The sequence below is a fragment of the Trachemys scripta genome, chromosome 5 (genome assembly GCF_013100865.1).
Source record: "Trachemys scripta elegans isolate TJP31775 chromosome 5, CAS_Tse_1.0, whole genome shotgun sequence".
In the NCBI taxonomy this organism is placed as follows: Eukaryota; Metazoa; Chordata; order Testudines; family Emydidae; genus Trachemys; species Trachemys scripta.
In genome coordinates this window covers 68,333,238-68,347,817 of record NC_048302.1, presented here as the reverse complement: position 1 = coordinate 68,347,817, position 14,580 = coordinate 68,333,238, and the positions used below count along the sequence as shown (strand labels likewise).

The 14,580-nt window shown below is 40.7% G+C and overlaps 1 protein-coding gene across 3 annotated transcripts in view; it reads left to right on the top strand.

Annotated features, from left to right (window-relative positions):
* SH3RF1 (SH3 domain containing ring finger 1) overlaps window positions 1–7,102 on the top strand; it is a 159,577-nt gene extending 152,475 nt beyond the window's left edge. For all 3 annotated transcript variants that reach the window (XM_034770971.1, XM_034770972.1, XM_034770970.1), the window contains exon 12: window positions 4,282–7,102. In XM_034770971.1, coding sequence (XP_034626862.1) covers window positions 4,282–4,450 — 169 coding nt within the window. In that variant the 3' untranslated portion in view covers window positions 4,451–7,102. The remainder of the gene's footprint in view (window positions 1–4,281) is intronic.
* The last annotated feature ends 7,478 nt before the right edge of the window (window positions 7,103–14,580 follow it).

Below are 14,580 nucleotides of genomic sequence, written 5' to 3'. Positions count from 1 at the left end.
TTTTGTTCAAGGCTACAGAAATAGGCTTCAGGGTATTCAGCATGTGTTCAACATTTTTCTTAAACCCAATGTTGATAACTTTGGCTGTGACAGTGCCATCTGTTTTTTCACAATTTTGTTCACAAACTGTCATCAGATTAGGCCAGTTCTTGATACAGTACTCAAAACAGTCCACTACTGAGTTCCATCGCATGTCTTGTGAGTGAGCTAGCTTGGTTCCTCCCACTTTTTTCAGAGCAGCTGCTGCAAAGTGGTTGTTACAGAAGTATTTTGCAATTTCAACAACATTAACCTTTATTTCTGGAACACTGAATTCTTTGGCTAGGAGGTGCATCAAATGAGCACTGCAACCGTATGTTATTAGCTTAGGACTCTCTTCTAAATAATTTCTTCTCATCTTGGATACATTTGCAGCATTGTATGTGACCAAGCTGGGTATTAGACATTTGAATGTTTTTTCACAGTTTGTTATAGCTTTTACTGCTGCTACTTGTAAGTATTCTGCTGTGTGTGCATTTCCTGATGTATCAATTGTTTCCGTAAGGAAGACATTCCCTTCTTCTGTTGTCACACAAGCACATATAACAGGATCATTGTGGACATTCGTCCACCCATCAAGACTCAGGTTAACAATTTCACCCTCTAGACCTTTTGCACACTGCTCAATTTCTCTTTCATACGCTTTATCTAGCAATTTGCCTGCAACATCTGCTCTGTTGGGTGAACTGTATCCGGGTCTTAATGACTGAACCATGTTAATGAAGTGTGAGTCCTCAATCATACGGAAAGGAGAGTTTGTTGCATAAACAAACTGGGCAATTTTTTCATCAATTACCTCTTTTTGTAATCTGCTGGTTCTTATCACATAGTTATCTATGGTTGTTTCTGGATGATGGAGATTTTTTTTTCTATTTGCTACAGGTGATATACTGTGGCTATGTGACATAGAAGACGTGACTGAAACATTATTATTGGCAGATAACTCTGAAACTATAGAAAATGATGCTGCTCTTGAAGGTGGATAGTCTTCAGAATCCTGTATGTTGAGGATGGATTTTCCTAAACAAAATAAGCCAATGCAGTTATTTAATTATTATCATCATACTGCTCATTTAGTATTACTCGTTTCATTCACTGACGCGCAGTACTACTTAAAAGGTGAAATTGTAAAAGGAAGATCTGCCTATTTCAGCTATTTATTTTTTATCACAACTGCATCTAAAATGACAGTACCATAGATTAACTACTATATTTTTTGCTCAAACATGAGAATTCAAGAATAGTCCAGAAGGAAGACAGGCAGTCCTTAAGAAAGAAGTATGAAACAAAAAAGTTTACCAGCCTGAAGATTCTACATGTTCTTTTCATCATCTTCAATACAGCTTCCTCCTGAGAAGGAATACTTCTCAGGATGTAGTTTCAGTCGGGCACCCAGGCCTTGCATTTCTTTGTTGCACTGTTTGCATTTTGCACGCATGCCTGTCTTACCCACAGGTAGAGGAACTTCATTAAAATATTCCCAAACTAGGTCTCTTTTATAGCCTGCTGCCATTATATGTTTTCCCTTCTAGTGAGAGAATGGTATTGTTTTCCCAAACTGTACCACAAAATTGGTTTGGCAAATTTTATATAATCCAAGTACTAATACAATAAATCTGCAGTGTTCTAACGGAACCATTTTGGGTTGCTATAACTCAAAGATAGCTTTGATTTATTAAATCAGTATATAAATAAAATTTGACAAGTGATTAATTCCTAATATGATCTTCACCACATACAAGTTTTTATTTAAAGCAGTAAAACTTTGCCAAAAGACTTTAAAAAATGTCTACTGTGCTAGTACACGTCCCTGAATATTTTGACTGTATCCATATATTTCGTTTATATATAATAAAGCTCCTTCAATGGTTTTTCTTTTTTGTTTAGCTTTTTTAAAAAAAGAATAAAATATACTCAGACAAATAGCATACAGGTAACGTGAGTCTCTCTCTTACAGTGATGTAGCATATAGTGTATTGCTTGTCAAATTAGTCCTTATGCTGTGGCTATTAAACATAACAAGGTGGGTTGTTGCAGGCATTTCATCTTTACTCTGAATATTTTGGCATTTTCTGTTTGTCAGACCTTTAACATATTATTGTATTTCTATTTAATAGTCTTTATGGTTGCAAATTGTATTTATTTTTGCTGGAAATTCCAGATGCTTTTTGCCAAACATATGGCCTAGTAGTGCACTTAGCTATTTTTAAACTGGAAGATTGAGAGTTCTGCATTCAGTGATGGGCTATAGTTGTATCTGACTTTAACATGAGGACATGAATTGTATAGATAGGGTTGGAGTACAAAACAGTCCTGTGAAAGTGACAGAGATTAGAAGCACAGCTGTCTGCAAAGTTCTAACAGATCTAAATTGTAGGCCTTTTTGAACTGGAACTACTGTAAGGATACATCTATACTTACCTCCGGGTTCGGCGGTAAGCGATGGATCTTCTGGGATCGATTTATCGCGTCTTGTCTAGACGCGATAAATTGATCCCAGAAGTGCTCGCCGTCAACGCCGGTACTCCTGCTCCACAAGAGGAGTACGCGGAGTCGACGGGGGAGCCCGCCTGCCACGTGTGGACCCGTGGTAACTACCTTGTAGTTCGAACTAAGGTACTTCGATTTCAGCTACGTTATTCATGTAGCTGAAGTTGCGTATCTTAGTTCAAACTGGGGGGTTAGTGTAGACCAGCCCTAAGGGTATGTCTACACTGCATATTTCTTTCAGCAGTGTGTAGTGTACATACACATGTAGTCCCCTTTGAGACAGGTATAAATAACAGTGTAGACCATAAGGCACAGCTTAGGCAAGTAGAGTAAGAAGGGTGTGGGTAAGTTCCTGATAACATACCCTACATGATTCTCCACTTGCCCAAGCTGTACCTCCTTGTCTACTGTTTTTAGCAGTGGTGTCCTGCTGCCTTCCCCACCACCACCACCACCCTGCGGGAGCCCTCCCCTGCTGTCTGCTCTCTGCCAGAGTCTTTCACTGACTTATGTAGCTACACTCCGCAATATGGATGCACCCTGCCTTTCACTGCAGCCTGTAGCTACAAGTATGCTTAGAGTGGCCATACGTCCAGCCCTAGCCACAGATGGCATGGAGCTTGGGGGCAGGCAGCCCCAGCTGCAGGCAGCACAGGGCTCGGATGCTCAGCCCCAGGGGAGGGGGTGTCCCGTTTTTATTGTTGGAAATATGGTCACCTTACATATGTTACACGCCGCTATCAGTGATGTATAGTATAGACATAGCCCAAGATTGCTGAATGGTCCTATATGTGCTTAAAACAGATTTGGGAGAAAGTGAGTTTTAGGAAATGTTTTTAATTTGGTATGTAACTTGTGAGTGTAAGAGTATTAATTTTATATTACAGTGAGATAATTAGAGTTTTTCTTCAAATACCATAAGAAAATGTTTATCTTCAACAGTCCATATGCCAGAGGAAAATGCTGATCTACACGTTATGTACAGTAATTATTTATTATTTGTGTTACAGTAGCCCCAAAACATGCTAGGCACTGTCTAAACAAATAAGGTAGCATGCTTCTTACTCTGAAGATCTTATAATCTAGAAAACAAAAATAATAAACATGCAAGCAAGTACATGTCTTGTTAGTTACTCCTTTTAAAATATGTCGCCACATGATCATGCAATTGGGAAATGAAGTACAGTTACTGCTGTGCAATTTTTAAGTCTGATTATTGTTAAGTAACTGTAGCTGGAAGAAGACAGCACATATATATCCAAAAATGTGTTTACATTTCTTTCCCATTGCCTGTCATAACCCTCTTATATATTTTTACAGGGATCTTAATGAAAGACCATAAGAGGTATTTTATGTACATTTGACTTGGATTCCTTATTTTAACATTCTGTTATTTTCTGTCCAGGGGGATAGGTTTATTTTTCAGTTCTTATGGGCTCTGTAACTACAACTCTACCCTGATATAACGCTGTTCCCGGGAGCCAAAAAATCTTACCGCATTATAGGTGAAACCAAGTTATATCAAACTTGCTTTGATCCACTGGAGTGTGCAGCCCTCCCCTCTCCCCCGGAGCGCTGCTTTACTGTGTTATATCTGAATTCATGTTATATCGTATTGCGTTATATCGGGGTAGAGGTGTAGTTCCAGGAACCTTCCTGTTCTGATAAGTTGTAACATGTATAGGAATTTTTTTGTAAACAGTGCAATATTTTATAAAAAATCCTAAACTAAAATGCTTTTTTATTGTACAGATACAGGGTTGTGGTCTCCTATCCTCCTCAGAGTGAAGCAGAACTTGAACTTAAGGAAGGGGACATTGTTTTTGTACACAAAAAACGTGAGGATGGCTGGTTCAAAGGCACACTGCAACGAAATGGAAAAACTGGCCTTTTCCCTGGCAGCTTTGTAGAAAACATCTGAGAAGATCCTTTTCAACAGATGCAAATCACACTACACTATAAAATAGCACAAATATATTAGCAAAAAGAGTGCAGTCATGGAAGACTTTCAAATGACTGTAATATAAACAAAATTATATATATTTCTCCAGTGTTCTATAGCACAATTGCAAGCGAACAAAGATGATGAAGGCATCTGCTATTTTTATCACTTTGGATTCTTAAGTGTAATGTGTGCCTTGTACTGTCTCATTTATTATACAGGGGAACTCTTTTTTCTTCAAAAATGTTACACAAATGAACCATTGTTTACAAGGCTGTAACTAATTTATTCTTTCTTTAAAACTTGAATTTTGTGTAATAGCTAAATTCTTGTGATTATGATTTTAACAAATTATTAATTTATGAAATGGTAGCTAAGGGGAAGCTGGATTCTCTCCTTATGAGTGAGTGATTATCTCTGACATAGAGCCTCCCATTTTTCCTCCTGACTTTTTTCCCCACTGTATATGACAGTGGTATTAGTCTTTGTTTTATGGGTTAATGTTGAGTTGTGGTGTCAAACTGAAATTGCAAACTGGGAAAAAAATGGAATTGTGTGGTTTTTTACTTAGGACAGAATATATCAGTTGTTCTTGAGTCTAATTCTATTCCTTAATAACTGCCCAAGCAGTGTAACATTTCTGGAAGGCAAAGGCATAACAGTGCAACTGAATAAACCTCAACAATCTGAAGGATGGGAAGGAAGAAATTGAGAGGATGCCAATAAGAAATTCCCTGTAGGTTCTGTTTGTTCAAGAATTTGGATAGATGAACAAAGTTTAACTTTGCATATTTGGCTAGTTCTTTGGGCATTTAGTACTCTCAGGATGTAACTGAGATAAAACGAATGTTAACGCTCAACAGTAGAACAAATTATATTTGGGAAACACTTCTAGTTTGCTAACAGCGACTTATTTCCTAGGGTTGAACATTTGAGTAAAATTCAAGTTGTATTCAATGTCTAAAAATGCCTAAGAAATATAATTTGCTTTGGGTTTGTTTTTTTTCAAAGTGATCTGCATGGCCAGGAGACATTTTAAAATGTTTGAGCAATAGTGATGGTAAGTGATGCACTTGTGTTAAAGTAAAAGGCTGTAAAGAGACACTGTGAAAACTTTGCTAAATTTTTAACTGTTGCTACTTTGATACATTCTGACTTTTTCATTGTCTTGCATGTATTATTGAAGTCTCACAGTAATGTAAACTGTGCATGATTTGTATTTTTAATTCCAATTTCCTGTTGTGGGTTATTTTGCTCTGGAATTTGCCCATTGCAGGGGATATTAAGTAAACCAGCATTCTGTTGTAGTCCAAAATCCACTGACCAAGACTAGTGAGTGACTCACTCTCAACACTGTAGGTGCCCAGTGTTTGAGTCAATAATAAAATATTTTTACATCACTCCAGGTGATAGGTATAAAGAAGAAATCCTGCAAGGAGAACACTACTTTTACTCTTTATGGGTTTTGTGAGAGGTTTGATGCTGGTGAACCCACAGCATATAGCTGGGACAGCATCCAGCTGAGCTTGTCTTTTTTACTGTTGCTTAATTATAATGGTTTCATTGCTCTCACTTGCAAAGTACTAAGCACCATCAATTCCCATAAAAGTCAATGGAAGTTGAGGATGTTCAGCATCTCACAAAGTGGGGCCAGCAGTGTGATGTGATGTTGTGCAACACACAGAAAGAAGAATATATTAGCTGGTGATGAATTAAATCATTGGCATAACTTCTGATTAAAATGCAACTGAAATTTTAATGTTATAAATTACAAAAGGAAGAATAATAAACATTAACCGTAAGGATTTCTTGCAATATCAGGTAGTGTCATGATGGTCTTAAAAATAAATATCTATAAATATATATAGCTGGAAATGACAACATTCCTAAGCTAACCATCTGTATGAAACACTGTACAATTCAATTCTTGTGCTTTTAAATATTTTTAAATAATTTACTTGAATATTCATGTAATATATTAAGGTTTTGTGAAATGAACTTTAGTTAGGAAGAAGCTGTCATCAGCTTTCATCAGCATAAATTGACACTAATGTGTCAAAATATTCTTATTTTGGGAAATTAGTGCATTTTATATTTAAAAAAAAAGACTACTAAAGGTTTAAAAAAAAACTTTTTTTTTCTAGCTCTCTACTCTCCATACTTTGTGACTAAAGTACCTCTATTCATAAGGTGTAAAGTCAGTTAAAATATCAGCTGTTACTAGTTCTGTTAGATTAAATACATTTTCTATTGACTTTTTAAAGACACTAAATTAATGTTTTGTAACAAGGGCTTGTTACACAACAGTGCAACAATGATTAAAAATGCAGTTTATCATGCCTTTCTTGTGATATTTGTAGGGTTGGTTTTTGTTTTTCTGGATTAAGTCAGCGTAAAAACAGACAAACCCTGTGCATTTGTTTTGTGTAATTCCATAAAGAATTTTTGTAAAATATTTTGTGTCTATCTTTGTGGTCCAGGAAATGTTAAGTGTTGATTTACTGTGTTAAGCTTCTATTCCTAATAAATATTTTCTTAGCAAACAGCTTAAGCAGAAAGTGTATGCAAAAATTAAATAGAAATTACTTATAACAAGTTTACAAATAAAACTAACAAAACTTAATTTCAGAATTCACAGGTGGATGTGTGTGTTTATAAAGAAAAAAATTATTCATATACCATAAGATGCATTTCAAGGGGAAGTTCAGAAAAATATAATGATGTAGCAGCAGGGAGGACTAGATGACCTGATTGATCTTTTTCATATTGATGATTTTGTCAATAATCTCACCACAAGATGATTTCCATGCAAAGTTGAACATGTCTAATTACATCAGTTTAAGACTGGCAGAGTATCATCAGGTACATATGAATAGTAAAGTGTTTCCCTGGAAGGATAAGTGTCTGGTATATTTGGATAGTCATTTTCAGATTACAACAGCAGGAATTCTTTTGGACTTTATTGCAAAATTCAGTGTCTAATACCACAAGAAAAGAAGAAGTTAACATTGTTTTGTATATGTGTGAATGAGGGCGGTCAGACCAGCATATCTCTCCATTTTTAGAAGCATTTGAAGAAATTATGTACCCAAATCATACTGACAAAATAATGTGATTTGTCTGCTTTGTTATGAATTGATAACCACAATGTTATTACAGAGAAGTGAATGTTATTTACAGTCAGAGCAACATCACTGGTGTAAGTAGGTGCAACTCAATGAAATCAATGCACACTTCATCAGTAGTCTATTCAGCTCTGATTGTCTTAATCTGACCATATGCATGCACTTTCTAATTTTGTCTATAAATATCCCCCCACGCAACTTGACAAATGTTTACCTTGCATGCTGTTCTGCCCTTTGGACACTGAAAATGTACAGATAATTACAAACATGGGATGGAATTTCAACCCATATTTAATAGTTACTGCTAATTCTGTTTACATGACTCAATAGCCATACAGATTTTAAAATGTAATATATGCTTTAGGCAAATGGAGAGGGATTGTTTTATATTCAGGGTAGAGGGGAAAGGAGTATGTTTTAATGTAAAAGGGACTGTCTATGGTAAGAGACTGGCTGAGAAAAGGTAGAGAGGGAATGAGTAGAGGAGGGAAGAGAGGCAAGATGGAATGGTGTTGAGACAAATGAGAAGGAGCTAGAAGAGAACATGAGATGGGGACCCCAGTTTTAGGGATGGCTTGAAGGATGAGAGGGTAAAGGGAAGGGGGTATGATATGCATTCTATGGTATGCATTTCCTTGAACTAAGTGCAATACAAACCCCCTGTCTGGCTGTGGTGTAGCACCAAGCTTTACCATGAGCTCTACTCTCAATGGCACAGATTAACAATATGCCTGCCCTACCTTTGACTGCAGCAATAACTGTATCATAATCTGCAATGGTCTGATGCTTAGTATAAGCATTTTTTGTTTTCCTTCTCTTTTATGCAGAGTAGTCTCAGGATGGCCAAATTGCCTTGCCTAATGTCAGACAGTTCACTTTGACTTCACTCATGATGAGTGTCCTTTTTACCTTTGAGGGTTTCAGAGTGCTGTTCTGAGATATTTGGATATTACTTCCCATTTAAGTACCATGATCCATATGGGAGCTGTACTACATACGGCACAGTCTTCCTGTTTGATTTCTTTGCATTGGAACCAAATTGAGATATTGTCTGTTTTGTTGTTTGTTTGTCTTATAAATTGCTTAGTCTTAGAAAAACAAGTTCTTTTCTCCCCCTTCTCTCCGGTGCATTTGATAAATTACTGTGGATCCCCACCATATTTGCATAATTTGAACACGAGAGGCACATTATACCACATTAGTTCAAGCGATAAATAAACCAAACTAATGGGGGCATGCAATAAGTGGGCACAGACTAGGGTTTGTGTTTGGTTTGTGTGTTGTAATCAACTTCAGGCCACGGCCTCTATTTTTTTTAATAAAGAAAAAGTCCTTAATTTATATCACCAAAAAGAATATGGAATTAGGCTTTACAGTGGATGTACAATACATGTTAAGTTTCTTTTCTTGCAGCTGAAGCAAAAGCAAGCCCTTGCTGTGAAATATTGCATTAGGAACACATTTGGCTCATTAATGATTAATAAATCTCTGTCATTTTTGTGCAAATAAAAATTCAAGCCTTAAAATTATTTATTTTATACATGGCATTTAAGGATGTCATGAGAGGGTGAAACTTTACATAACTATCCTAGTAGAACAGACCAAGTTTTACAGATGAATTTAGTTTTCTTATTTAATGTATATTCAGTGATCTCCCTAAAGTCAGGAAAGACGGAAATAAGGTAGCTGCTCTAGCTTTCTTTCATAGGCATGGAAATGCAGCACTTGATTAAGAGAAGATCACATGCTGTTTGGAGAACTTCCTGTACTACTAAAGACCCAACATTTCAGATTGAGGATGAAAATCTCAGCACTGAGTTTTCCAGCTTTTGTGGTTAGTTAAACCTTTAACGTTACTTGTGAATGTGATTTTTTTGTTATGGTTAATTTCCTGTCAACTTTCATGAGGATTTTAAAATAGGTGACTATAGTGGTTATTTATAGCATAGTCATGGACTATGGATGATGGACTCTCTCTATCTTTGGGCTCAACCTAAATAAATAACACCCACAGCTGTTCCTCATACATAGAGGAAGCTTTTCTTCTCTATCTGCTGCAGGATTCCATAGCTACCTAGGAGCCACATTTCCAAATTTTGCCCAACCCAATGTGTTCCAAGAGTACTCTTTCCTCACCAGGTGACCTCATCTGTTCTTATAGTTCATTAGTACTTCTCTGTTGATGAGTCTCAAATATACCTCTCCATCTGCTCACATCTCTTCATTACTTTTATTTATTGGATATATTTCTAAAAACAACCTCTGAGAAGTAGAATCAAAGGTTCTTCTTCGAGTGATTGCTCAGGTGTATTCCACTTTAGGTATGCATGCTCACCACGTGCACCGGTGCCCGAAGTTTTTCCCTTAGCAGTACCCATACTGGGGGAGCGCCGCTGCGACCCCTAGAGAGGCACCTCTATAGCGCACTATAAGGGGAGCTGCCCACTCCCCCCACCTTCAGTTCCTTCTTGCCGCCAGTGAAGGTAGTTGGAACATCTTGCTCCAGCTTTGCTGCAGCTTCTATAGTTGACCTTAGTGGTACAGTTTCTTCTAGTAGACTTTCGAGTAGTTACAGTGCGCTCGGGGCTACATTAGTCCCAGTTCAGCTTATAGAATTCATAGGGGCAATGCTGGACTCCTTAAGGGCCACAGCCTCTCTTCCTCCAGGCAGGTTCGAGACCCTCAGGGACCTCATCGCCTTGGTCATGGCCTTCCCCGTGACAATGGCAAGGGCATGCCTTCAGATACTCGGGCACATGGCGGCATGCACGTGTGTAGTCTGCCATGCCAGGCTCAGAATGAGGCCCCTCCAGCTCTGGCTGGCCTCAGAATTCCCAGGCACGAGACGGGCTGGACATGGTCATCATGGTACCACCCCGGGTGGTTGCCTCCCTACAATGGTGGTCCCTCCTGAGCAACATGCTGCAAGGGGTCCCCTTCCGGGAACCTCCCCATCATTAAACCTGGTGTCAGATGCCTCAGATCTGAGATGGGGAGCTCATACAGGGAATGTCCAAACTCAGGGGAGATGGTCGGCCTCGGACTTGTCCCTCCACATAAATGTCAGGGAGCTCAGGGCGATACGGTTTGCATGCATAGCCTTCAGCATGCACCTTCAAGGAAAGGTAGTCAGAGTCCTTACGGACAACACCGCTGCCACACACTACATCAACAGGCAAGGCGGGACTCGTTCCTCCTCCCTGAGCCTATGGGAATTCTGTATAGCCCACGATATCTCCCTGCGAGCCTTTCACCTGCCTGGCATCCGCAACGTGTGAGCCAATCACCTCAGCAGGGTTTTCTCTCACCAGTACGAGTGATCGTTCCACTCAGAGGTCACAATCCTCTTTCGAGAGTGGGGAATTCCCCGGGTTGACCTCTTTGCAACCGATCAGAATTGGCGCTGCCTCCAGTTCTCCTCCGGAGAAGGAGTGGGGAAGGGGGCGATCTCAGATGCCTTCCTCCTTCAGTCGTCAGGCCAACTCTTCTATGCCTTCCTCCCCTTCCCCCTGATCGACAAGGTCCTGCAAAAAGTAAAAACAAACAGGACGCGGGTTATCCTCATAGCCCCAGACTGGGCCTGACAACACTGGTATGGGACCCTCTTGCACCTCTTAGCGGCCCCCCCCCCCACAGAGGCTGCCGCTTCGCCCGGACCTCCTCTCCCAAGAAGGGGACCGCCTCCTCCATCCCAACCTAGTCACACTCCACTTGACAGTGTGGTTGCTCAGTGGTTAGATGAGGAGGAGGGGAGGTGTTCGGAGGACGTCAAACAAGTTCTGCTGGAAAGCAGAAAGCCGTCCACACGGCAGACGTACCTGTCAAAGTGGTCCAGATTCTCTAGGTAGGCGGCAGAGTGGGGTATCTCCCCATTGTCCACACCGCTCCAGATCATCCTTGATTACCTCCTGTCCCTTGGGACTCAAGGGCTAGCTCCCACCTCTGTCAGGGTGCACTTGGTGGCCATATTGGCCTTCCACCTGCCAGTGCAAGGTCAATCGTTTTTTTCTCATACTATGACCTCCTGCTTTCTAAGAGGCCTGGATCATTCATTTCCATACATTAGGTCCCCCGTTCTGCAATGGGACCTAAACCTAGTGTTCTCCCGTCTCACGGGACTTCCTTTTGAACCCTTGGCCACGTGTTCCTGGTAGCATTCCTTGTAGCTATCACATCTGCCTGACATGTCTCAGAGCTCAGGGCATTGACCTCGGAACCCCCATATACGGTCTTCCACAAGGATAAGGTCCAACTCCACTCACACCCCGCATTCCTTCCAAAGGTGGTCTCCGCCTTCCATATGGAACAGGACATTTTCCTCCCGGTGCTCTGCCCTAAGCCCCATTCCTCCAACGAGGAATGTCACCTGCACACGCTCAATGTGCGTAGAGCGCTGGCCTTCTACCTTGACCGGACCAAGCCGTTCCGGAAATCCTCACAACTTCGTTGCATCGGCCAAGCGTATGGGGGGAAACCAGTTTCCACCCAGTGCCTTTCCCGCTGGATCACCTCATGCATATGCACGTGCTGTGACCTGGCAAAGGTTCCCCACCACTGATCGTCAGGGCACATTCAACGAGAGCTCAGGCCTTGTCAGCTGTCTATGTAACCCACATCCCGATCCTAGACATCTGTAGGGCTGCCACGTGGTCCTCTGTCCACACGTTCTCTTCGCATTATGCGATCATTTCCCATGCAAGGGATGACGCCGGGTTTGGTAGGGTGGTACTGCGTCCCGAAAACCCTTAAACTCCTACCCGCCTCCATCAAATATAGCTTGGAGTCACCTAATGTGGAATACACATGAGCAATCTTTACTGAATTGTATTCCACAACCCACCCTCCTTCCCCTCTGTCGGAGTTGTCCGGCAAGAAGGAACCGAGGTGGGGGGAGTGCGCAGCTCCCCTTATAGCGCTATAGAGCTGCCGCTCTAGGGGTCGCAGTGGCGCTCCCCCAGTACGGGTACTGCTAAGGGAAAAACTTCCAGCACTGGTGCACGTGGCGAGCACGAACACCTAATGTGGAGTACACCTGAGCAACACATCTTGAAGAACGCCAGTTACGGAAAAGGTAACTGTCCTTTCTTCCCAGCCTGTTCATTGCATGTGGGAATTCACAGATGATGGCAGAGAAGTCTGGGAGTCTACTTACATAAGATCTTCTTTCAGCATCATTCCTCTTGCTACAGCATTAGTATCCATGGACTTTAGTAGCATGAGTGACTCAGAAACCCATAAATGCTTTCTGAGACTGGAGCATAGTAAACATTTAAAAAATTCTCATTAGCCCCCTTGAGCTGTATAAATACTTTCTAAAAATGTTTTGTCTTGGTCCAGCCTTCAGAATCATTAAGTCAGCAAACTATGCTAACAAGCTACAATAATGTTAACCCTGAGACCAGCCTGCACCTCCTCCTTTACACTACTGCTGTCAGATTGTAAAAAAAAATGTCTAGGAAAAATCTGTTGAACTATGATTAAGCATGGATGCACCTCAGATGGTTTAAACGTAGTTTGACTGGTCTGCATGAGCTGGTAGAGCAATGGCAGCATACAGAGGGACAGTTCAGGCTTCCCTGCCCTATTCCACTACTGTGTGTCATTCTTAAACTAGAGGAACCGCTAAGGTAATAAGCATCCAAGCTTAACCATAGTTCAACAAACATTTCCTAGACATTGGAAAAAAAACCTCATAACTTTTCATATCACTGGAAAAATAAAAGCATTGGTTAGAGCTGTGTTATCCTTTTCTTAAGGATCATATTTTCCATACTAGCATGGGGAAGGCTGTAGATCAAAGGTAATGGCATTTAGCAGTATCCAGTGACACATGGGAGACTTGGTCATGTTTCAGTCAAAACCATGTATGTGCAAGTCCAAAATTGCAGAGTGGCATCTGGTTTGCTAGCTGCTGCTAACCCATAGCTGTCTTGTGGTTAGTTATTGCACGGTTTTCTCATGGTATATCTGTGCACACATGGGAGAGGAGATGAGTCAGCAGCTGAATCACTTTAAAGTGGTGACCTTCTATGTATTCCACAATGAGGGACATGCCCTAGGTCAGATTTCTTATTCCAGCCAGATGAGATTTTCAGAAAAACTGAAGAACTCTAGCTCTAAAATGTTTAAATGTAAATAAAAGTTTAAAGGTTTTTGCCCCACTCCCACATTTGGTACCAGGCAGTCTTGCTCTCTTTTAAATATAATGTGATCAGGAAAAGCTGTCAATTTATTACTCCTTATCAACGGTGATAGTTTGTGGCTATATCCAGTTTTTAATCTCTAGTAGTGTGGAACGTAGAGAACCTCTACTCCCTATAGATCATTCAAATCATCTGACTTCAATAATTCATGAATCACTAGAGTCCCATAGGCAACATGCAGTGTAACTTCCTTATAAGCATGGCATAAGTAAGTCTTTCTTCAGGCTATTTGGAGACCAAACCTTTGTGGGAGCCTTTTTCCAATGCACAAAAAGATACATAATTTAAAAGCTTAACAAAAAGGAGTGTGTGAACACCCTAGATGACTACCTGGTGCCCCAGAGATTGGAGGATGGTGTTTGTAACCAAGGGTATGCCTACACTGCAAGAATAAATCCACAGCAGCAAGTCTCAGAGCCTGGGTCTACAGACACAGGCTCATGCACAGCACTAAAAATAGCTGTGTAAACATTCCTTCTCAGGTTTGAACTTGGGCTATGAAACCTTCCCCACACCCAGGCTTCAGAGCCCAAGCTCCGGCCTTAGTCAGGGTTCCTTCCCCACTCTGAACTCTGGGGTACAGATGTGGGGACCCACATGAAAGACCCCCTAAGCTTATTTTTACCAGCTTAGGTTAAAAACTTTTCCAAGGCACAAATTTTACCTTGCCTTGAACAGTATGCTGCCACTACCAAGTAAGTTAGACAAAGAATCAGGGAAAGGACCACTTGGAGTCCTATTCCCCCAAAATATTACCCCAGCCTTGCACCTCTTTTTCTGG